Source organism: Poromitra crassiceps (assembly GCF_964638095.1).
Source record: "Poromitra crassiceps genome assembly, chromosome: 4".
Taxonomy (NCBI): domain Eukaryota; kingdom Metazoa; phylum Chordata; class Actinopteri; order Beryciformes; family Melamphaidae; genus Poromitra; species Poromitra crassiceps.
The window spans coordinates 13,406,085-13,431,077 of record NC_139626.1 but is presented as its reverse complement, the minus strand read 5'-3'; the positions used below and the strand labels follow the sequence as shown (position 1 = coordinate 13,431,077).

Sequence of the window (24,993 nt, the reverse complement as noted above, 5' to 3'; positions counted from 1 at the left end):
ATCTGGATTCCGGAATTTGGCGTCTCAATTCCGGTTCTAAATCTGTATTATGAAGTTTAGAATCCAGTTCTAAATCTGGATTCTGTGACATGAATCTGGACTGCAGAATCCGACGTCCTGATTCTAGTTTCTGTTTTGGATCGGGTCGCTGCACATTTTAAAACGGACTCAGATCCAGTTTAGTCTGAACAGTGTGAACTCAAGTCTTGACATTCGACATGGAGCTGGATCCAGACTGGTGTTGGGTTGTGGACTGGAGCATTGTGCAGGGTTTGGGTTCGTTCACTCGTTACAGAAATAATCAGTTTGCACTCAGAACGAGAACGAGCGCCATCTTGAAGCAAAAAAAAAAGAAAGACGTTTCAGCAATGGTTAATGTTTCACCTTCACATATTTGTACTGCGATTTTGTTTGTTATGCACAAGTGCTCAGTGGCTCAGATGAGAACTGCCAAGACAAATGAAAAAAGCACAATGCGTTGGTGAGAGCTGCATCCCAGAGCCTCAGATGGAGCGACCAACGGCCATTTTAGACCCATTTTTAATCCTCCTGGTTTCCTTGAAGGGAACTTGTCTTTTTGTAATTGCAGAAGTTTACATTTTTCAATCATCAATTTTAGCTTAATTTTAGGTGTTTTGTGAGCAAGAATTGTTTGGTGTTTTGGTCATTTTTTGCGTCTTAACAAGTCGATTTTGGAGAGTTTTGTTTGTTATTATGTTTATTACACACAAACACACACGGCCAAATCCTCCTGCTGTCCTGGTCTTTGCTTTCCCCTCTGCCGATCTGGGGAGAGTTGTAGACTAGCACATGGGTCCTCCGATACATTTCTTAAGATTTTTATATTTATTTTAAGTAGGACCATTGATAGTATAATAAGTAGGACTTAAAAGAGCCATAAAGCCATAAAGGAGCCGCATGTGGCTCTAGAGCCTCGGGTTGAGTATCACTGCATGTGCTGACCATATTATTTCCATGGTTCATTTTCTTCATGTTTTTTGATTTTGACTTTGTAGTATTCATTCATTTACTGTACAACTTAGCTGGCTGTTCCCCCTTTAGTGTGTGTGTGGGGGGGGGGGGGGGGGGGGGGGATGTTGTGTATTCTTTTAACACTCTGTATTTGTTGGTTCTATTTCTCTGTCTCCTACATGGTTCTGCCTTGTGTCTGTGTTGCATTTCATTTCCATTCATAGATTTTTGTGGAGTCAGTTCACGTCAAAGAAAGAACAAAATGGGAATGCACTTTAGTCATGAAGAACATGAAGGCATCCTTTAGTTTGATCAAAGAAATGGATCTGTGGGATTTTTGAGGCAACAGAGTAGACGGGCTCCTTTTGTTTTTGTTTACCAGCACATAGGCCTATCTTAACGTGCACTATGTCAGCACATAGGCCTATCTTAACGTGCACTATGTCAGCACATAGGCCTATCTAACATGCACTATGTCAGCACATAGGCCTATCTTAACGTGCACTATGTCAGCACATAGGCCTATCTTAACGTGCTATGTCAGCACATAGGCCTATCTAACATGCACTCTGCCAGCACAGGCCTATCTAACGTGCACTATGCCAGCACATATGCCTATCTTAACGTGCTATATGCCAGCACATAGGCCTATCTTAACGTGCACTATGCCAGCACATAGGCCTAACGTGCACTATGCCAGCACATAGGCCTATCTTAACGTGGTATGCCAGCACATAGGCCTATCTTAACGTGCTATATGCCAGCACATAGGCCTATCTAACGTGCACTATGTCAGCACATAGGCCTATCTAACGTGCACTGTGCCAGCACATAGGCCTATCTTAACGTGGTATGCCAGCACATAGGCCTATCTTAACATGGTATGCCAGCACATAGGCCTATCTTAACGTGCTATGCCAGCACATAGGCCTATCTTAACGTGCTATGCCAGCACATAGGCCTATCTTAATGTGCTATGTCAGCACATAGGCCTATCTTAACGTGCTATGTCAGCACATAGGCCTATCTTAACGTGCTATGTCAGCACATAGGCCTATCTTAATGTGCACTATGCAGCACATAGGTCTATCTAACGTGCACTATGTCACTGTTAGCTGGATAAACATACCATCTGCTCAGCTAACCTGTCTTGTTGTTAACACATCTGATTAGCACGCACCAGCTATTGTTAGCATGTTCACATTAACAGTGTATTTGCTGGCTAGTTACAACATGACAAACCCGCACAATTCTTGCACTACGCTAACAACTAAATCTACACTCTGGTGTAGATTTGGTGGTAGAAATGGTATTTAGGTCCTATCCATGTTTGAATTTGACCCAGTGACAGTGATTATTATCTTTTACTTCATACCAGCGATCATTTATAGCCTAAGTCAGGGATACTCAACTTGCTTTGCCCGGGGGCCACTTTCGTGAAATGATAGGCCAGGGGCCAGTTAATAAACAAACAATATACATTTTTCTGTAGCGGATTGTAGGTTTTTGGGGTGTCAGCCGGAGTTTAGTCTGACAATGTTGTGCACACCGGATAGTTAGTTAGGTTAAGTTAGTTAGGTTAAGCATACATAAGTGCCTGGGTAGCGAGCAGACGGCAGTATTTGACAATTTAGCAGCTAAATCATAGATTATTGAAAGATATTCCATATTCCAGACTGAAATGTTATAACAGAAGTGGAGTATTGGCCAGAATGACATGAACATTTGGACACTTATTCAGCTGGTATCTTGCATGTTGCATTCAGGTGCACTGTAAAAGAAAAAACTTGCGGGCTGCAAGTTGAGTATCACTGGCCTAAGTGATCATTTTGTAATTAGTTCACATTTCGGTGTGAAACGTTGGGTGTGAGATTTGCCTGTCGTGCCTCAAAAGTCCCTCTATGGATCCAGATTATACCAAAGTTCACAGTGTCACCCACTCACTGATACGTTCGACTGTTTGAATCTTTTTTTCTGATGGTCGCTCTCGCTCGCCTCAACACTGCTGCCTTCAGTTTCAACAGGCTGGTCCTACCATTCATAACAAACAATCAGACAAGCAATGCCTGATATATTCAACTTTTGTAACCTTTTTGTACTGTTGGATATTGGAGAAAATAAAACTTTTCCGCAGCCTTAATGTGAAAAAACAGTCGTTTGAATCCTCTGTTCCCCAGCTCCCCTGGGGAGACCCGCCTGCCGCCTCCCACTGCTCTATATTCAATACCATTTAGTGAGGAATACAGAAAACATGACTTAATATTGTAACTTGCATGAAACCTGCTACAATCAATTTTAGGTGTCAAATCCTGAGCTTGAAAAGTTGGATTGAATGACTTTTCAGTGCAATTTTCACACTTGCAAAGTCATCCTGTGGGCCGGAATGGACCCTATGGCGGGCCGGTTCTGGGCCCCTGGGCCGTATGTTTGGCACCCTGCTCTACAGAGTCACAGAGCTCCCCCACACTCCCAGGCCCAAACACCACACCACTGCTGTGAGCCTGTTGACAGTCCCCCCCCCCCCCGCCTACAGGGAAGTAAAATGCTTACTAAATGCTCTTACTAAATACTGAGCCTCCCTCCACTACAGCTATCTCCCACAGTGCCGACTGTAATCTGAGCAGGCTCACTATTGTCCAGAGGAAAGACCTATTCTGTCTCCAGGGATCCTGCCATCGCGCACACGCACGCACGCACACACACACACACACACAGCAAGGGTCATTCTTTGTTTTGTCATTGTTTGCCAAGGCTATTTTTAGGGCATTCCAACACCCAACCCTACACACCTACACACACGCGCGCGCGCGCGCGCGCGCGCGCACACGCACACACACACACACACACACACACACACACACACACACACACACACACACACACACACACACACACACACACACACACACACACACACACACACACACACACACACACACACACACACACACACACACACACACAGCTGATGTGATGGTGTCAGTGTGTGTGTAGGCTAATGCCTATCATTTGTTTGGCATTCAACAGGCTCATTCTGGGCAAGCTTGGGACGCATTCGTTATTGAAACACAGACAATAACATGCACGCTCCTATCTGCATTTATGGACACAAATATGAGCCAATATTTCCTCGACATTGCCTTGATGAGAAAACAATGCAGCTAGAGTCTGGCTGCAAAAGACAGTAGATCTCCATTCACTGCCATGTTTAAAGTATACTATGCAACTTTTTTAGCATCTTTAAAATCTGGCATCTTTAAAATGCCCCGACTTTACAACAGGATTAAACATGTTTACAGCCTGGTTCAAAACATGGTTTTGGCCAACAGCTAATTCCACTTTTCATGGGGGTGAATTTTTATATAACTCGCCAGTTTAGAGTAAAATGGAAAGACTGTTGTTGTTAATGTTTAAATGTTTTGGGTGTGATTGACAGGTCACCTATCCAGTGATCACGCAGCTCGCCACAGCTCGCCAATCATCGGCCAATAGCAGGCGGAGCTGCGGCTCTGCGGGAAAGTCTGATGTGAGCTGCTTCTGGCTCCAAAAAACCAAGATGGCGATAGTCAAAATGCCAAGGTGGAGGCTTCAAAACGCGAGTCCACAAACGGCTGATGTCACACTCCATGTCACACATCCATCTCTTTTCCAGGTAGACTGACTCAAAATAAACTGATGTATTGCAACAAACTCAAGTCACAAAAACACAGTTATTCAAGATTTTTTTAACGAGAATAAAAAATACACAAATGCTAAAAATGCATTTTGACTATAGTGTCACCATACACTTGGAAACAACAACAACAGACACTTTTGCCAGACAGAGTATGATTGAAATCCCTGAGAGGCTGAACAGGAATTTTTCACAGGTCGAAAAGTCTTGATAAACCTGCTACTATAAGTATATCATATCTATATCAGAAATATAAATATATGGTAAACAGTTTTTAATATACTGTAGATAAATACTGTACTATGCTTTACTTCAGGGCCAACACGTGATTTAGGAAGAGTTAGGATTGTTAGCCTATATAGATTTTCTACACCATGTGATCAGAGCAGGATATCAGCATGTCAAATAAGCAGAGGTGGTTTTCCTAAATCCACCCGACGTCAATTTCACTGTTTCACCAGCTGGCTGTATTTATTTATTTATTTATTTATATATCTATCACAATTTATGTACCTTGTCTTTAGAGTGCAGGGAGAAAGTAAAACTCACCTGGAATAAAACATGAATGCTTTTAGTCCTGTTTAGAACATGGGGTATGGTGCCCTCTTGTGGCCAAAACCTTTCCTCACCAAAAATCACTTTCCTCTCATGGCTTGCGTACCTCCCAACAGGCCGGTCAGGGTTCCCACACATTTTCATGGATGAAATGTCAAAACCTTTCCAGGACTTTTCAAGGATCCATAATAGAATTTCCATACTCTGAATCAATACCAGACATTATTTCTACACTGGACAAACAGGACACACCTCTTTATATTGGATTATAGTGCTTTAGATTCACTGCATCAGATGGAAGATATTGAAATAAAACATTAATTTGCCAGAACAATATTAACATTACGGTAAATAGAAGAAGCACTCAAAGCCAATCTAAAGAGGTCTGTCCTATTTGTTCAGTGTAGTAATAACTTGTGGTATTGATTTGGAGTCACTGCCTCACATTACATGGAAGCTTTTGGAAAAAAGAAGAAAAGAAAATCAGGAATCTTCCATAAAAATATTGATAAGAAATAGAAAACACACTGAAATCCAATATAAAGAGGTGTGTAAATAAATAAATGTGCCGTTATGCCACATTATGTGGAAGATAAGAGCACTGCAGGAATGAGTCCGGAAGTAGCATGTTGGAGCTTACGGGGAGGAAAAGTGAATGGGGTTTAAGAATGTGGATTTTACTTATAAAATAAGGTCTGCGATTAACAAAAGTTTATGGGAGTGGTAATTTGTGTTCAGCAGGATAATCTTCACAAACGTGAATCACTTTTATGACTTTTGAAATGTAAATGCATACAAAAAAAAGTGATTTTCAGCACGATTTTCAGAAAACGCTTCAAAAGGCAAAAAAATCAATTACCAATGATGATGTTGATTGCTAGAGTTGTTTCTCAGCACTATCCATCCTGTTGCTCGTAGCTCTGGAGGGTCGGGCAAAAACAAATGCAAGGTCAACGGGGGCACGGTCTTTTATGTACGTACAGTATAGGCATCGATGCCTAGGCTCGGCTGCGCTTGGCCTCGCCTGCCTGTGTGTTGCTCACTAAATGTTATTGCATCAGTGATGTCACAATGCCTCCTTGTGTGTCTGTGTGCCCCATTATATCACTGATGACATCATCAGTGTGTGTGTGTGTGTGTGTGCCCACCTATGACATCACTGATCAGTCACAACACACAATGCCTCATTGTGTGTGTGACATCACTGACCAGTCTTGTCACAATGCCTCCTTGTGTGTGTGCGCGCCCTTATGACATCACTTTTGACATCATCACTGATGACATCACATCATTAGCTAATTAGCTTAATAAAAAAATCTGGCTCTGTCAGGTCACTCGCACTGGTGCCCTTTACACCCCCTGAAAGTTTCAGCTCGATTGCACTTGAAACGGTGTAGCTGTGGCCGGACACAGAATTGAAACATAAATATCGCCCACATACTCAATTTTAGATAGATAATTTAGATAGATAGATAGAAGCTGACTGAGGCTCACTAAAATTGCACACAAAATACATTTCAAGGAGCTTCAGTCAGCTTGTACATACAGGAACGTGACCCCATTGACCGTGCATTCATTTTCTCCCAACTTTCTAGAGCTACTATGAGGAACAGGATGGATTGTGGTCAGAAAGAAGTCTACCAATCAACATCATCATTGGTAAGTAGCAAATAGGGCTAGACTTAAAAAAAATGTGAACTATCCCTTTAAGAATGTGTGGGAACCCTATGTTTCAGTACGTGTTTCTCAGTGGAGGGCCAGCCCCTCGCTGACGGGCATGTTGATGTGGGCGGTGAGCAGTGGTGCACTCTTCCCCTCGTGCAGCACGAACACCTTGATGATGTCAGAGATGCCCTTGTCGCTGGTGCACTCCACGAAGGTCTCCACGGGGTAGACGAGCCCGGGCACCTGGGAGAAATCAAATCATTTAGTGTTTCATCCTTAGTGTAGAATCCTCTCTGCCCTAATGGTAGCAACCTATGTAGCAACATATGTAGTCAACGACTGACTGTTAAATCAAATAAACATCAACAATGTTTTATTATTATTATTATTATTATTATTCCTGATTCCCCCCAATTCTCCCCAATTGTACTTGGCCAATTCCTCCTTTTCTTCCCAGCCGCTGCTCCACCCCTGCAGATCTGGGGAGAGCCATAGCCTAGCACCATGCTTCCTCCAATACAAGTGCAGTCACCAGCCGCTTCTTTTCACCTGACAGCATGGAACTTCACCGGCAGGGCGTAGTACATGGGAGGATCACGCTATTCCCACCAGTTCCCCTCCGTCCTGAACAGGTGCCCCGACCGACCAGAGGAGCAGCGACCAGGACACATACCTCTAATCCGGCTTCCCACCCGCAGACACAGCCAATCGTGCCTGTATGGATGCCTGACCAAGCCGGAGGTTACACGGGGATGCGAACCTGCGCCTCACGTGTTGGTAGGCAGCAAATCTAGCGCTGCACTACCCGGATGCCAACATTAACGTTTATTTTCAGTTTTCATATTTAACTGGATTGATTATAAATAATAACTTGCCTACTCCAAAAGTGATTCTGATTCTGAGGAGACTTTTGAACCTTTGCTCATTCATCACCCAAAAGGGTGAACCTTATTTTCTGTTACGCACCAGCAAGGGGATCCGCAGGTAGGGGGTCCTGAGCCGGTACAGGTTCTGGTCGTACAGGAAGCTGACAGCCAGGCTGGTGAGGGCCCGCACGCTCGCCGTGTTCTGGAGCTTCAGCGTGAGCTTGAAGCTGGGCCCCAGGCCCTGCACCACCGCGTTCAGCCTCAGAGGCTCAGAGGGGCTAGAGGACATGGGTGCCAGGCTGGACTCCAGCGCCTTCAACCAACCAACCAATCAACCAATCATTCAATCAATCAATCAACCAACCAACCAACCAATCAATCATTCAATCAATCAATATTTATATACAGTAGCACTTTTTTTTGGATCAAGTTTTTTTTATTATTTCATTAAAAAACTAAAATTAAGATGTGAAAGCTAAAGAGTTTTGGTCCCGACTTTGGGAGCGACCAAAAGGCCAATATCCAGACCTGAGGGCTCTGGTTGGTTCGTACAAAGAAGAAGGTCTGAAACTGACTCATGCCTTTGTATTTCCACGGTTAGACTACCGGTACTGCAACACACTTTATACACCTTTTATAACCTTTATACACTCATACACACTTTATACACTATAACATACATGTGTATGCGGTTAGACTACTGCAACACACTTTATACTGGCCTACCACAAAAAAAAACAAAAAAAACATTGATCGGCTGCAACTTGTCCAAAACTCGACAGCAAGAATTTTAACAAAAACCAGTGAAAGTGATCACATAACACCAGTATTGGCATCCCTGGGCTACCTGTAGCGTTGATGATAGATTTTAAAATCATTTTATTTGTTTTTAAATCCTTAAATGGTTTAGCACCTTCGTATCTTTCAGCCTGCCGGTTGGAGCATGTTTATTCCAAACTGCTCACTCAGATCACAGAATGCTAGCCTGGTAAATGTGCCAAACAGCAAGAAGCATGCGGTGATGCAGCCTTTTCCAACTATGCACAGAGGATTTGGAACATGCTCCCTCTACATATCAGACAAGAAACCTTATTTAATTTAATAATTATTTTATATTGTTGTAATATCTTTTTATTATTTTAATTTCATTTATTTATTCTTCTTATCGCTCTTATTTAATTATTATCCCAGTTGTTTCATTGCCCTATGATTTTATCTTTTTTTCTATGATCTATTTCTTATTGTTTTAATGTTCCCCATTTTTAAATATCTGTCCATTTTGCTTTTAAATAATTTCTTCTGTAAAGCACTTTTCGCTGCATTTTATGCTATGAAAGGTTATCTAAATAAACGTTATAATTATTATTAAATAGCTGGATGCAAGACCATTACGGGCTTTAATAAAAACCAGTAAAAGGATTTTAAAATCACTTCTAAAACTTGCCTTGACATAGGCTTTGGCCGAGGCCAGCCGCAGGCGGCTGAGGTCCATGTGGAAGGCGCGGTGCATGGCGGAGGCGTTCTCCCGCTCCCTCAAGGCAAAAGGCAAGGAGAGCTTATTTCACACACAGAGGCAAGTCAAAGTGCTTTAAATGCATCAAAAGAAAAGAGCATAGGGCAGGGGTTCCCAACCTTCTTTTGTTTTGCTTCTCCCGTTGTTTTAAATTGTGTGTGGTGTAGTGTACGTATATATATATATATATATATATATTATATATATATATATATATATATATATATATATATGGTTGCAGGAACATCATAAATAAAATGAAGAAAATAACCACAGCACACTGGAATGACTTACTGAGATGTATTTAGTGAACGCATTTCACGGGTAGAGTCATCAGGTTCACTCAACTCAACTCATGAGTGAACCTGATGGCGCTACCTGCGAAATGCGTATGTAAATGTGTATATAATAATAATAATAATACAATTTTGAACTCCATGCGACCACACTGGAAGGTTGGGAACCACTGGGTGTTACAAGGTAAAATATAAGATCCACCATTATGTTAGTACTACTTCTGGAGTTCTCTCAGACTTATTTTATTATTTTTAACCATTTCCTCATATGGCTTCTCCCCAGTCACGTCCTACTCTTGGCTTGTGTAGCCTCACCATAACCGGGGCAGGGGAAACTAGACTCCTGTTTTGGCCTTGCCAACTAGAACAATATGAGGTTAGGGTCCAAAATAATTGCAGATTGCAGCTTAACGCTCACAAGATAGTTTTTAGTGGTCCTGAGGAATCAACAAGGGCACCCCAGTCTTCTGAGAACAACAGTAACAGTACTAACTCAGGTTATACAGAAATAAAATACCAAAAACCACAAAGTACCTCAGGGTCTGGTCCACATACAACTTGGTCTTCTTGGGGACGTTGAGGCGTTGGCTCTGGGCCAGAGGGGGGCCGGGCGCCACGTCCCGCTCCTCGAATGCTGCAGTCCGCTTCAGAATCTTCACCATCAGCCCGCCCCCCCTGGTGGCAGGGATGTCAATTAATCAACGATCGATTAATCACCGTTAAGAATTTGATTGATCAAACATATATTAACTGATTAATTGACAATGTAGGCTATGTGCTATTTTCTCATTTTTGCTGAAATGTTTTAACACCACAGAGGCAAAATTTACTTTAACTCCTTATACAGAGGAAGAAGAAATACAACCAAGCGGACAGCAAGTCCAGTCTGGGATAATTACACCCAAAAACACAACAGTATTCATACAGCATATCTACAAGCACAATGGCACTTGCAGGAAGTTAGGTTGGTTGATTAACTTGTTGAGTAGGGCTAAGGACTTGTGTAAAAACCCACATTTTGTATTTTGTATGTCAAAAAGCTGTTTCTTACATAATGATGAATCGATTAATTGATCGTTAACATTACCAATTAATCGATTAAAGCCCCTCTCCAGTCTATATTGCCTGGTATCCAGTTTGAAGCTTCACATAAACAAGGAAGTGATGAGCTGAAGCCGCGTTCAGTAGTTTCAGTAGTTTTTGACTTTGAGTGACACCCAGACATTTTTTCCCTGAGCTTAACAGCCACTGCTTTCCCCATGTAAGTGGATGAGAATTTCTCTTTCTGGGCTGCATGGCGTCACATGACTTGCAATACCGAGCTTGACCACCATGTTTAAACTCAGCAACACATGAAATAGTCTGACTCAGGCCCCCAGCGCTGTTCCTGGGGGCCTGAGTCAGACTATTTCATGTGTTGCTGAGTTATGACCTGGCCTGTTGATTAGCCACACTGTTCACCAAGTACTTTTTTGAAAAAAATAAAATAATAATAATAATAATAATAATAATAATAATAAAAATAAAAAAATTGTGCTGGAAGTTAAAAAAAAAAAAAGCTGTTGCTAAAAGGGGTGATGACGTATGACTCAATGGAACACATTATCATCATACGTCATGACTGATATAAATATTGATATAAATAGCCAGCGTTAGCCGCTCTGGCATTAGCTAGCTGTTAGCTACGTTCATTAGCTACTTTGTTTGCCAGGCTCAAAACGCCACTGAATGACCAATTCCATATAACTGTTAACCAGTTCGAGTCATGCTCTTTCCATTAAGCCCATCAGCTTTGATATCTGTTGGCCGGTTAGTTCATAATATAGCAATATTGTGGCTTCTAAAACTGATGTTTTACGAAGGCCAACAGCAGGGGTTCCCAACCTTCTTTGGATTGTGACCCAATTTTGACATCGCAAAAATCTAGGGAGATAATCAAATTTCAATACACCTGTAATATCATCATTGACATCATCAGTGATGATCAGTGACATCATCAATGATTTCACATTTAACTCCCCTTTAAGGAAATTATTACAATTTGCATCCGTACCTGGTGGTGATGAGCAGGGTTCCGTCCTCGCGGCCGTACCGTCCGAAGCGGAGGCTGCTGGGCGGTTCGGGGGTCTGGATCACGCTGAGCAGGTTCTTGTCGCGGTACAGGTGGACCTCACAGTTAGCCAGGCCCACCAGCACGGCCTGGAAACCCCGCGTCGGCAGCTCCATGCCTGCCATGGTGGTGATGGGAGCGGGGAGGACCGCCTTCCACAGCTTCTTCCCCTGAAAAAGCACAAGACACACAGCATCTGCTCACATTTTTTTTCTAGTTTGTTTTTAGGGCTGTCCTTGAATATTCGGACATTCCAATCAGATCCGTCAGGTCCATCGAAGCTCCATCAGGGATGTGATCCATCGTTCTGTGGATTATATAGTGCCTTGTCGGAAAATGCTTGTGCTACTCTATCTGTAAATGGAAGACTTGTGTGTGTAACCATAGAACCCATTTTCATTCAGATATCTTGAGCTGAGAGGTTAAAAGAGTCCTTTGAAAATGGCCATGCCAGTTTTCCCCTCGACAAGATGTTGCCTAAATCTGCAGCGTTATTTATCCCTTTGCCGACAAGCTAGCATGACATGGTTGGTACCAATGGATGACTTAGGTCTTCTAGCTTCATATGATAACAAAACATAAAACTGAGCCCGCTACAGCAATTTGATTTTAATTGGGAAATTAACGGGAGAAATTACCAATCGGGAGCGCAGGAGGAGAAAGGGTTAAAAATGGGGAGTGTTGGCAGGTGTGGTGCTGCTTTTGTCTTACCTTCTGGGTGAAGCCCTGCAGGCTCTCGTCGGAGCAGCCCACCACCAGGTTCTTCCCCACGCGGACCAGGCCGAGCGGGTGGGACGACAGCTCCAGGCAGTACTTGGGTTTGGATGATTCCCTGCAGTGGAGAGACAGCAAACGTTATTTTGGAGTCAGAGAAAATACCTGCAGGAACCAGAGATGGGGACATGGACTTGAGACTTGGACCCGAGTCGCACTTAAAGGAGAACTTCGAAAAACAATGCTGAAACAGTTTTGCAGCCATTCATTTCATTTGACAGTTATGAGAGTTGAGTCCTCTTTCTTTGATACAGCTTTGAACATTTTGATGTAGGGCTGGGCGATAATTCAATATTATCCTTTATCATCTTTCAGTGGAATCATATCGGGATGATGTGAAGAATAAGAGGCTACTTCAGTATCGATGAGAAGGAAATTTTAATTTAAAGAAATCATAAAATAAAGTAAGGTAGCAATATTATTTGAATATTTCTGTTTTGTTTGACATCACACCTACTGTAACATTACCATTTGGTTAAATGAGATGACATTAATTTGATTATTTAATGTGACTTTGCATACATGAACCATATACACAATATCATGATATTGATTTCAACCGTATCGCCCAGCCCTATTTTTGGGGATCACAGATTTCCATCGAGACGATCTTGAAAAAAACCTTTGAGACTCAAGTGGATCTGGAACATTTGGAGGATTTTTCTAGAAATGTTGTCTCAAGGCATGGTGACCTACATCATAGTCTCACGTGGTCAGATCCTCCGTAGCGGAGGGTCTGAATCACAAGTCAGCATTTCCGGGTTTTGCCATAGGAATTCCTGCGGCAAGCCTCTGATTGGCTAGCCTGATAAAACAGTCGGTCACGTGTACTCACATTTCATTTCGTTCTTCATTTCCGTCTCGCCCCAAGCTTTCACCCAGCGTCTGCAGTGGGCAGAAGATGGGCGGGTGTACTTGCCTTGACAGACGACTCCTTCAGCTAATCAGCGTTGGATCCAGTCAAACCCAAATCCACTCGGGAGAAACTCCGCTGTTACATACTCCTGTACTTGTTTAATTGTTCTTATTGAGTCTATTTCGGCAATAACTGCACTTTATGGCTGTTTAAACTCGACAAACGCTAACATTACTCCTCGAGCCGGACAGGCAAGGAGGCGGCCATTACTGTTTTGCTAGTGGCGTTCCTGATTGGCCAGTCACAATGTCAACTACGAGGCGGGTCACTGATTGGCTCATATGCTTTGCAGTTTCTGCTGGAAGCCCTCCCAGGGCTTGAGGCCAGACGGAAACATCCAAAAGAGAGAATTCACATGCATACTTTGGTCATATGCATACTTAGGTCATATGCATACTTAGATCATAATGCATACTTAGGTCATATGCATACTTAGGTCATATGCATACTTAGGTCATATGCATACTTAGGTCATATGCATACTTAGATCATATGCATACTTAGGTCATATGCATACCAGGGATTCCGCTAGCATTTTTTCTGGCCGGCCAATTGAGCCGGTGACATTCCAGAATTGCGGCCTTATAGAATATTTACCGGCCCAGTCAAAATGTAGCCTATTGAAAAAAGATAGATGTAGCCTAATCATACATAACATATGATTGTATAATTTTTAGCAAACGAAATCTTAATTTTAAATCATTTTTTGATTTCCAAATAATTTTCTAAGCGGTGCGGTCTACGCTTGCGAGTGCAAAGGGAGCGAGCTGCAGGCACACCGCTCCTTATTTAATTAATTAATTCGGTTCGGGTTTGCAGACCCATTAAGATTAAACAATAAAACACAAAAAACAAAAGCTATTATCCAATCGTCCAACAAATGTATTTTATTATAGTGAATGAACTCGTCACAAACTTTGTGAACTGAGTTTGTCATATATTCCCGTTTAATTAAGCCTAAAGAAAGACACTGGCGGGCCTACATTAAATGTCTCTTTGCATCCAAGAAGGTGAAATTAAATAAGTTGAAAGATAATCTAAATTAAGAAGTTGCCTACCTGCAACAAGCCAGAGATGAGACGTGCAGTCAGTCAAACTTTATAGCCTGTATTTTCTGAAGCGATATTGACAACGATGACGACTGCAGCTGGTTGACACGCGGGCATCCAACTCGCTTTCAGAACGGCCTCATAGCCTACTTCACAACATGAGAATATTTGCTTTACTTTAAACTGACGGACAAAGGTACGAATATTCAGCTTGTGTTACCTGTAGCCTACATCTGACAACGAAATCCATTGTTGCGTGGTGTGAGCTTTGAGATGATGCTCCATAGTCGTTCAGACAAATAAATGAAAGCTGCCCATTAAATACTCCATGGCAAATCAATTGAGGTTCTAGTAGGTTATTTATGCTGAAATGATGTTGACATTAGTGGCTAAATTAACGGACATAATAATAAGCTTTACAACCTGCAGAAGACCTCTCTGTCGCTGCGAGAATTCTCGCAATACGCCTGCGGCAGTTTCTTCATGATCAGCGCTCCGCTATGTGCAAAGCCGATTCTTATCAACCCAACTTTTCCTCGCTGTGGCGGCTTCTCATGGGTGGTTGGATCTTGTTCTGGACCATCGTTGCATAAAAAGAACTGGCCGAGGGATGTCTGAGGTTGACATTTCGGTCTCTTGTGTCAAGCCAAAGCCTGTCGGCTGAGGGGCGCTGTGGGCTGCGGCCTGCGGGATGCTGCACAGCTGCAGTGTGCGGCTTAATTGCATGGCAGTTAAAGAGCGTCTGCTGTATTTTTTCTCTTCATCACCCAACACAACATAACAACGGGGTGAAAATATATAATATTTAAGTCTATATTTAAGTTGTAGCTTATGGCAACATCACTGGTCACACAATATTGGGCTATTATAGGCTAATGAATGTATTTATTTGGCATTTCCAACCGGCTACTTGAGCCGGCGACCTTTTAATTTACCGGCCCACGGCAACAAATACCGGCTAAAAGCCGGCAATTACCGGCTAACAGAATCCCTGATGCATACTTAGGTCATATGCATACTTAGATAATATGCATACTTAGGTCATATGCATACTTAGGTCATATGCATACTTAGGTCATATGCATATTTAGGTCATATGCATGCTTAGGTCATATGCATACTTAGGTCATATGCATACTTAGATAATATGCATACTTAGGTCATATGCATACTTAGGTCATATGCATACTTAGGTCATAGTTTTCGTTTCTTTTAATCAGGCAATGTGTAGTAGAAGTTTTTTTTACCTTGACAGTTTCGACAACTGCAGTCTTCCTCAGAAGCGTCAAATGACAGCTGTGACGTGTCAACAGCTGTGTTGAGACATCTACTACACATTGTCTGATTAAAAGAAACAAAAACTATAATTTGAACTAAGAAGACATAATGAACCTGATTGAGTGCATACTTATGTCATACGCATGCATACTTAGGTCATATGCATACTTAGGTCATATGCATATTTAGATCATATGCATACTTAGATCATAGCAAGGTAATGTCTTACCTGCGCAGAATGTAGATGTTTCCATTGCGACAGGCGACCGTGATGCGAAACTCCACGTCGAACTGCCCCGTCACATCCAACATGGTGGGAGTGGCGGGCAGCGTCATCTTCACAGCATTCAGACAAAACATCATCAACACCTCAACAAGTTCTCCTCCAATCACCTCATCTAGAACAATGTTTTGTAGGAAGTAGGCTTGACGCGGTGTGGAAATTTCCCCACCGGTTAATAAACTTGTGACAACACTAGTGTTAGTGTTGACACTGTAGATCAGGGGTCCCCAATTACGCGCCGTGAGGGTGCCGGCGCAAAAAATTTGGGGCATTTGAAGACAGGTTTAGAGGAATAACTCATTTTAAATTAACAGTTGTGATGTCATTCTTCAGTCTTAACCACCAATATTTGATCCTTTTCTCACTCACTCCTATGTCACGACCTGCTCTCCCTGCAGGGCTTGAAATTAACTTTTTTGACCACCTGCCAATATGGCTGCTAGATTTTAAAGTTACCAGCCAATTAGAATTTCCACTAGCCAAAATGTTTTTCTTGAAATAAACCAGAATATGAGTGGGTTCATTTAAGCATAAATACTGTATCAGTAAGTGGCCCGGGGATTCTCAAAGCCTGTGTTGAGGGTCACACAAGAACAGAAATGCACTCTTGAAGCTAAATAAATCCAAAACCAACTAGTTAATTATTATTTACGATCAATGCATGGCGTGTGTAAATAAAATATTGTTTTTGTTATTCATTGCGTATTTTCCGATGCCTTTATTGCGCATGTACATATCGCGATGGGGATGAAAATAAGATTGATCGTGCAGCCCTAGCTGAGGCTTAGGTACCTTAGACAGGATGGTGAAAGCTTCAGGGTCCAGGATGTAGAGGTGACTGCTCTCCGTGCCGATCACCAGACAGCTCACCCCCTCCTCGTCTGCTGTGCTCTTCTTCAGGGTCCCCATGCACGTGATGACCGTCTGGGAGCACGGACAGAGAAATGTTCCCACACCTTCTTAAACATCACATTCAAGGACTTTTCAAGGACTTTCCAGGCCCAATTCATTCAAAGTAAAGGACCCAACACGGCATAGTTTGAGAGACAGATGAAGCTTAATTACTGAGAACATTAACAGCACTGACAATTTCATGATGAGAACTAGCAGGATTTACAGAAGCTCACAGACAACTATTAAAAAGAGAGAGAGGCCTGAATGTGTCAACACTTCTCAACTGTGCTGAGTTAAACCGATTTAGTAACGTAAATAAATATCAAAACTTCCATTTCTTTTCTTGCACAAAATATATAAATTCAATTCAAAACTTTCAAGAAATTGATTCTTTTCCAAAATGCACAAACATTCAATGATTTCAAAGACCCCCGTGGGAACCCTGTGAGATTCTATTCAGATCAGTCGGTAGCAGTGTTTCCCCTAGGATTAGACTACTGTGATGTCATTATTCAGTCTTACCATCAATTTGCTCCTTTGCAACGTCAACGGCCAAAGTGGCCGGTTGGAAATATGCCAAATAAAGAAATAAATTAACAGCATATTAAATATTGTGTGACCTAAATAATATCATTAATAGCATATTAAATATAATAATGTGTGTCCTATAAGATATGTTGCCAGGAAAACTTAAATATAAACGTATATAGGCTATATATATTTGCCTGCTTACACAGACAACAACATGCACTCTCTTCACTGCATCTGCGGACAAATTATTATGAGCCAGTATCTCCTCGACATGGCCTTGATGAAAAAAACAATGCAGCTAAAAGACAACTGTCCCGACAGTGGAGAGGCACCTCCAATCTCCAGCAACCATACCTTCATCTCTCTGCCACACCTGCACCTTCATCTCTCTGCCACACCTGCACCTTCATCTCTCTGCCAGACCTGCACCTTCATCTCTCTGCCACACCTGCACCTTCATCTCTCTGCCACACCTGCACCTTCATCTCTCTGCCACACCTGTATATAGGGGAAGCCCTGTGTAGGCTACCTGTCTTCTGATTGGCTGCTGCTTGTGGAGGCTGAGGAAGTCGTCGATGGCGTGCGGCTCCAAGGCGAGGAAGCGTAGCGAGCGGACGGACAGCGGCACGGTGTCCTTCGTCCTCACGCCCTCCAGAACCTCCCTCAGGCTAGCAGGGTCTATCTGCCCCTCCCTGGCCTGCTGCCACGCATCCTGAGTGACCGCACGCACGCGCACACACACACACAGAGACACACACACACACACACACACGCACACACAGACACACACGCACACACACAGAGACACACACACGCACACACACACACACACACACACACACACACACGCACACACACATTTGAAATATTTATCTTATGTCCCCATAAATACAAGTATGCAAAGGACATAAACAGTAATAGTGCAGTAGTCAAATCCTGGGAGTCAGTCAGTTACATGAGTGCCCAGACGGCAACCAGAATAATGCATACACATAAAAAAAACACAGGATGATAACATGGAAGGTTGATATATACAGTTAGACTGTAAGACATGATATCGGTCAGTATCCACTTCATGGGTACAAAAAGCAGCGCCTCCTTCATATTGAGCGGCTGCCGATAATAGTAGATATTGAACAATATCTCGCTAACTGCTTGGCCCTTCTCTTTGGGAGACCAGCCATCTGAAGGCCTCTTACAACCAGCTTATGTACGTGACCCAGGCTGCCAAATATGAAAACTAGAAGTTTACACCTGTAGCTAGGGCTGGGTTAAAAAAGAAATAGATTCTCCGATTTTGAATCGATTTTTACTTTACTCCTTTGATATCGATGTCCAGAGATCGATAAAAATAAAAAAATGTATATATATACAGTATATATATATATATATATATATATATACACATAGGCTATAATATTATAGGCTGTGTGTGGTAGATAAAAAACAAGGAACGCCAGCACGCGATGAATGTCTTCTTCAGCATTGTGAAGGCCTGCTGGCTGAAACGTCCGTTGTAAGGTCTTGATGACGGAATAAAAACCCTGAAAGGACATTCATCGCGTGCTGGCGTTCCTTGTTTTTTGACTGTTACTTTTGTGCCGTGCACCTGAATTTTTATTCTTATTTGGTGAGTGTGCTCACTACCTTTGCGAGCTCTGCTAGCAAGGAGTGTGTTTGTGTGTGGTAGTTGAAACATAGTTTCAAGTTGACGTTTATTTATGTTTGTAGTTGAAACAAAAACATAAATACTGTAGGCTACATAAATGGAAATGTTTGATCATTAATATCTACTTTTAGAAATGATATAGGCTGAAATCAAGTCACTGTGCATAATTGTGAAAGTGTCTTTATTGACAGATGAAAAGGCTGTTATTTACCCTTTGTCACCACCTGGTGAGTAAATATATGTGTAACTAAAACAACTTTTCTACCGGTCCTTGGTGCAAAAAAGGTTGGGAACCCCTGTGTTACATAACTGGACAGTCATGTAATTCAGGTTACAGCTCAAAAAACATGTTTTAGTATCACTAACCAAATCGATATTGAAATTATTCTAAATCGGAATCGAATCGAATCGGGATTAATCGATTCGGAAACCTTGTGAATCGGAATCGAATCGATTCTTGAAATTTGAACCAATACCCAACCCTACCTGTTGCCCAGCTGTGAAATGGTCTGTTCTAGCTGTTCATCTTGGTTAGAAAGGCCTCCTCTAGGCTGTGGTCAAAGGTACAGCCAACCTCTAGAACAAACACCTCTCTACGATTTTCATTGACAACAACAACACCAGGAGTGTTAGCTGGAATATTAGAGAACACATCTGAATTGTCACTACACAGACTGAACATGCTCGGCTTCACAATATAATGTTTAAAAAGCGATATTGAAGACCCGAAAATAGAAGACGAGATATATTTTGATATCAGATCCACTAATCTGTCATGCCTACATATGTAAAGCCCTTTGTATGCATGGCAACCATTTAAGATGTGAGCCATGGTTTCAGTTATCTGTTCATGACCATGATGTATACAGTGAGGAGCATGACTGTCAGGAAGCCAGATGGAAAGATTGAGCTTGGTTGGTAAAAACCTGCAGTCTTGCTTTTAGAGTGAATGCTCTCATCTAGAGCGACACTTTTAAACACTGCATGAGAAACAGAGTGATCTGCTGCGGAGACATGCCAGTTTCCCTTGGAGTTTTAACTCAGTCCAGTGTTGCCGTTGTCTTTGTTGTTGCGCCCTCATGAGGTGACCTCGGGCACTCGTCAGAGGGAGTTGATGATCTACTCCACAGATATTCACGGTTGCTCTCACAGAGATACTGGGGTCAGATATAACCTCTTCAGAGACATTCACTGCCTCTGAATTAGGCCACACGCACGCACACACGCACACACACACACACACACACACACACACACACACACACACACACACACACACCTGTTCCAGGCTGTTGACCTCCAGGGGGGGCAGGGTGAACTTGAAGTAGGGCCGGAGGTTCTTGTAGACGTAGATGAAGGGGCCCGAGGCCACAGCGAGGGCGGGCACACGCGGCTCGTGGAGGTCCATGAGGAAGGCCACCAGGCCAGAGGGTAGGTCCAACAGCGCGCTGTCGCTCACCAGGCTCGTGCCCTGGTACACCTGAAACATGGGACAGAGAGGTTTGACCCCGGTACACCTGAAACATGGGACAGAGAGGTTTGACCCCGGTACACCTGAAACATGGGACAGAGGGGTTTGACCCCGGTACACCTGAAACATGGGACAGAGAGGTTTGACCCCGGTACACCTGAAACATGGGACAGAGAGGTTTGACCCCGGTACACCTGAAACATGGGACAGAGAGGTTTGACCCCGGTACACCTGAAACATGGGACAGAGAGGTTTGACCCCGGTACACCTGAAACATGGGACAGAGAGGTTTGACCCCGGTACACCTGAAACATGGGACAGAGAGGTTTGACCCCGGTACACCTGAAACATGGGACAGAGAGGTTTGACCCCGGTACACCTGAACCATGGGACAGAGAGGTTTGACCCCGGTACACCTGAAACATGGGACAGAGAGGTTTGACCCCGGTACACCTGAAACATGGGACAGAGAGGTTTGACCCCGGTACACCTGAAACATGGGACAGAGGTTTGGCTCACCATCTGAACATTTCTATTGCTATCCATTATGAAAACATCAAGCAGCTATTTTTCATATAAATGTGAAGTGTGCGAGGCAGGGCAGGCATGCAAGGCACGCAATCAGAGAGATATTTTACAATCTATATTTCTCGTCTTTATAGTTTATGAGTGTGAATGTGCCTTTTTCTGTGATGTTGCAAATGGAGCCTCTGACGCAATAAAAACTTGAGATACAATAAAGTATCATCGTCATCATCATCATCAAAATGAGCAGAAAACATAAGAAAGTGCGCCACCTACAGCTCATTTTCCAATCACTTGAACTCATGGCTCATCCGTAATCAACTATGCATGCAGTCATAATTCTAGTTGGACTGCTTGTTTTCACTTTTATTGATTTTGTGTTGATGTTCAGATCTCTATCATGACTTGTGTGTATTGACATTGATACTGGCTAACTACTGATAATGCTCTTATTATAACTAGACCTACTGATGATATTGATGAACTTACAAACTACAGTACATATAGGCTGTCCAGGTACTACGGGTTAAAACTAGCCTTGCCTAATAATTCTGTCATTTGTAATGTGCTTAACTGTCCTGTCAAATAAACAAACCACTGACTGGAGCCCCATCAAGGAGCCCTGCTAACCCCTCGAGATGCACTGGAACCTCGTGGAGAACATTGGATTCTTGAAGAACCCTGGAGGAGCCCCACCTTGAGCTTCATGTTGCTCGTGCCCGTGCCCAGGTCTCCCACCACCAGCTGGCTCTCTCCGTCCCCGTGCAGATCGGCCAGGGCCGTGCACGCGCTGAAGGTGTACAGGCTGGCCACGGGGTCATAGTGCGCGTCCAGCCACTTACCAGCCGGCTCAGACATGCTCAAAACACCTTGACATCAACGACACGGCAGTCTCAGGGAAATAAACGGCCCTCCCTTCCTGGCCGTTGTTGGTTGTCGTCAAGGTAACCAGGTTGTTGTGTTTTCGTGTGGACGGGTTGGACAGCCCGCCGCTGTAGTTAATTATTTAGAGGAGGGTTTCTCTCCAGGGAAATGTAGACGGATAAAGATGTTCATGTAGCTGCTAGCGCTGTCTGCTCGGCTGGAACGTTAATCCTCAAATCGGCTTTCTTTCCCTCAGGTTGCCCCTGCTGTCGCCATCTGATGTCGTCTATTATACCCGCCATGCAAAGAGTATAGAAGACAAGGGGAGAGGCTGCAGTGCCTTTTCTTTTCTTTTTACAACAGCGCTGTACTGAATCCAGAGTGGGACAGACAGACAGACAGACAGACAGACAGACAGATAGGGGGGAGAGAGAGAGGGAAGGAGGGAGGGAGCGAGGGAGGGAGAGACAAGCGTGTCATATACGTTTACTTGTACAATAATAAACCTAGGAGGCTAACTGGAGACACGACATAGGACGTCCATTCAGTTTACAGTGTAACCCTGTTTATTGGTCCCCCGTGCAACAACACCTATACGATGGTTCCTAGCTGACGTATGTGAACCTATGATGTGAACCCATCACTACATCCCCCTTTCTAAATAATGTTGCTTCTTGTAAACAATGAGTTATCATTTCAACAACTATAAGGGGAACTCTTTTTTAGCATGGCTGTACCTTCAACAGTTCAGGCATTCAAATATTATTTTAGTTATCAACCAACCATGCCATTACTATCAACAAAATAATAAGGCTTAGTGTATGGCTTCCACTTGCTTATTAGCTTACCCGTAAAACCATTTGCATGAAACATTTTCACAACTTAGCTTCTGTAAACACTGCATCATAGTGAACATCAACACTCTTTCTTCCATACGCTCTCTCCTCTCCCACATTTCCCATTCTCTCCCCACCTCCTCCCTCCCCCTGCTCTCTTCTCCCCCACACCCCCCCCCCCCGCTCCCCCCCCCCTTTCCCCTCTCCTGCTCTCTCCTCTTGCTCCTTCCCCACCTCCTATACCCTCCAACATTTCCCATTCCCTCCCCACCCCATCACTCTCTCACATTCCCCCTGCTCTCCTCCCTTCTCCTGCTCTCTCCTCTGCTCTATCCTTCATTTCTATATTTTCTATATTTCTCTATCAATTGTTCAAATGTTATCTTTATTCTGTATATTCTTGCTCCTGTTGTGTCAGCTAGAATTAGCTAGACATATTTTCTGTGAAGCCCTCTGAGACATGCTTGTGAATTAGGGCTATATAAATAAACTTGACTTGACTTGACTTAACACAATTTTTTTTTTTTACATTTATCTTTTTTCTGTTTTTTTTTTCTTTTTCTTATTTTCTATATCACCACCATAGTCTCTCTCTCTCTCTCTCTCTCTCTCTCTCTCTCTTTTTTTTTTTTTTTTAGAGTGTGGTATAGGTGGATAAGGGATGGGGTGGACTACCCAAACCTTTCATCTGAGTGAGGGGAGTATTCTGCCCCGATGTCAATCACTCAGTGTCTGTGTTCATCTCATAAAGTCCTTAAGGTACCCTGGAGTACCCCTGGTTCGTGCAGGATAGCGTCTCTCACACACTGGAGTCTGTTGGCTGGAGTCGTGCTGGACTTCAGGTGTGACAGGTGTACTCACTGCAGCGTGAATGGTGTTCTCCAGTGATGTCTCAGGGTCTGGGACGTTGGTGGGTGTCTCAGTGGATGTCTCAGGCGCCACAGAGGTCAGTGAAAGGTGGAAACGGTTACGCCGCAGCCCGCAGGGTGCCTCTGGGCGTCTCAACGACCTTGGTGTCCGGGGACACCTCGGCATTCCGAAATGTCGGCACTCCGAAATACCGGCATTCCGACAAAATTGAGATCTGTCTCGCCATTGCGAAAGAACCCTAACCCTAACCCTAACCCGGGGGACCGGCTGGAGCTAACCTCTCCCAGCCCCCACGTCTAAACCTAACCTCCCCCAGACCCTAACCCTAAACCTAACCTCTCCCACCCCCCACGCCTAAGCCTAACCTCCCCCAGAACCTAACCCTAAACCTAACCTCTCGGCGAAACATTTTTTGGAGATAAAAAGGGCCGCCTCTCCTAAAGCATAGAAGTCAATGATCGGAATGCCGACACTTCGGAATGGCGAGATGACCCCTTGGTGTCCCTGCAGTAGACACGACTGTGCCTCTCTGATGCATGTCTTTGACCCACACATGATCGCCGGGTTGCAGGCGTGGCAGGTCATGTGCTCTGTGTCGACGGTTGTAGTTCCGCTGTTGCTTTTGTCTGTACCTTTGCTCTGACCTTTCCAGGTTCTCCGTGTCTGTGCATGCTGGTTTGAGCTGGGAGGGGATGACAGGAACCCTGGTGCTGATCTTTCTCCCCATGAGTAGCTCAGTGGGACTGTGTCCATTAGCCAGAGGAGCAGAGCGGTAGGTCATGAGGGCTAGATAAGGATCACTGGACTTCTTGAGGAGACTCTTGATTGTCCTTACAGCCCTCTCCGCCTCCCCGTTGCTCTGCGGAAAGTGTATGTGGACTTGAAGTCACATGGCTAAAGTTCCAATCACGTGCAAACTTTGTGAAGGATTCAGACGCAAACTGTGGCCCGTTGTCGGATCTGACCACTTGTGGTATCCCGTGACGAGCAAAGATAGACTTGAAATGCTCAATCACAGCTTCTGATGATGTCGAGGTCAGTTTGGCGACTTCGAAGCATCTGGAGTAATAGTCCACGATGACTAAATACTGTTTGTTGTCTATCTGAAACAGATCTGCTCCTACTGTAGGTCCACGCCCTTGATGGAAACTCAGTGGGTAGCATCGTTTCTCTGAAGTTTGTTCTCTCTCTTGCACATGTGTCACAGTTCTCTATCATTTTTGTCAGCCCTTTGTTGAGGCCAGGCCACCACACTGATTGTTTTGCTCTCTCTCTGCACTTGGTTATGCCGAGATGACCCTCGTGCAGCTTGTTCAGTATGTCGACTCTGAGTGATGCTGGAATGACGAGTCTGCAGCCGAAGAGCAGCAAGCCATCATGAAC

At 43.6% G+C, this 24,993-nt stretch overlaps 1 protein-coding gene across 2 annotated transcripts; it reads right to left on the bottom strand.

Moving 5' to 3' along the window:
* Window positions 1-4,702: 4,702 nt before the first annotated feature.
* On the bottom strand, window positions 4,703-22,082 carry bbs1 (Bardet-Biedl syndrome 1). Of its 2 annotated transcripts, none has more exons than XM_083635436.1 (11): window positions 21,737-22,082; window positions 20,324-20,524; window positions 17,905-18,087; window positions 16,743-16,874; window positions 15,897-16,003; window positions 12,362-12,482; window positions 11,594-11,820; window positions 10,075-10,215; window positions 9,176-9,263; window positions 7,832-8,044; window positions 4,703-7,108 (listed from the first exon to the last, which is right to left on the bottom strand). In XM_083635436.1, the coding sequence occupies exons 1-11, from the start codon at window positions 21,896-21,898 to the stop codon at window positions 6,947-6,949; spliced, it is 1,737 nt and encodes a 578-aa protein (XP_083491562.1). In that variant the 5' UTR covers window positions 21,899-22,082; the 3' UTR covers window positions 4,703-6,946. The 2 variants fall into 2 exon arrangements, with proteins under 2 accessions (XP_083491562.1, XP_083491563.1); XM_083635437.1 differs by having other exon boundaries at window positions 21,883-21,957.
* Window positions 22,083-24,993: the final 2,911 nt, after the last annotated feature.

What these genes read in the sequence shown, in the direction of transcription:
- bbs1 (XM_083635436.1), bottom strand. Translation starts at nt 21,898, where the DNA reads ATGTCTGAGCCGGCTGGTAAGTGGCTGGACGCGCACTATGACCCCGTG. An exon ending in CGAGCAACATGAAGCTCAAG is followed by an intron (nt 20,525 to 21,736) that starts GTGGGGCTCCTC and finishes CCCATGTTTCAG; the next exon opens with GTGTACCAGGGCACGAGCCT. An exon ending in ACCTGCGGATCCCCTTGCTG is followed by an intron (nt 7,109 to 7,831) that starts GTGCGTAACAGA and finishes GATTTCTCCCAG; the next exon opens with GTGCCCGGGCTCGTCTACCC.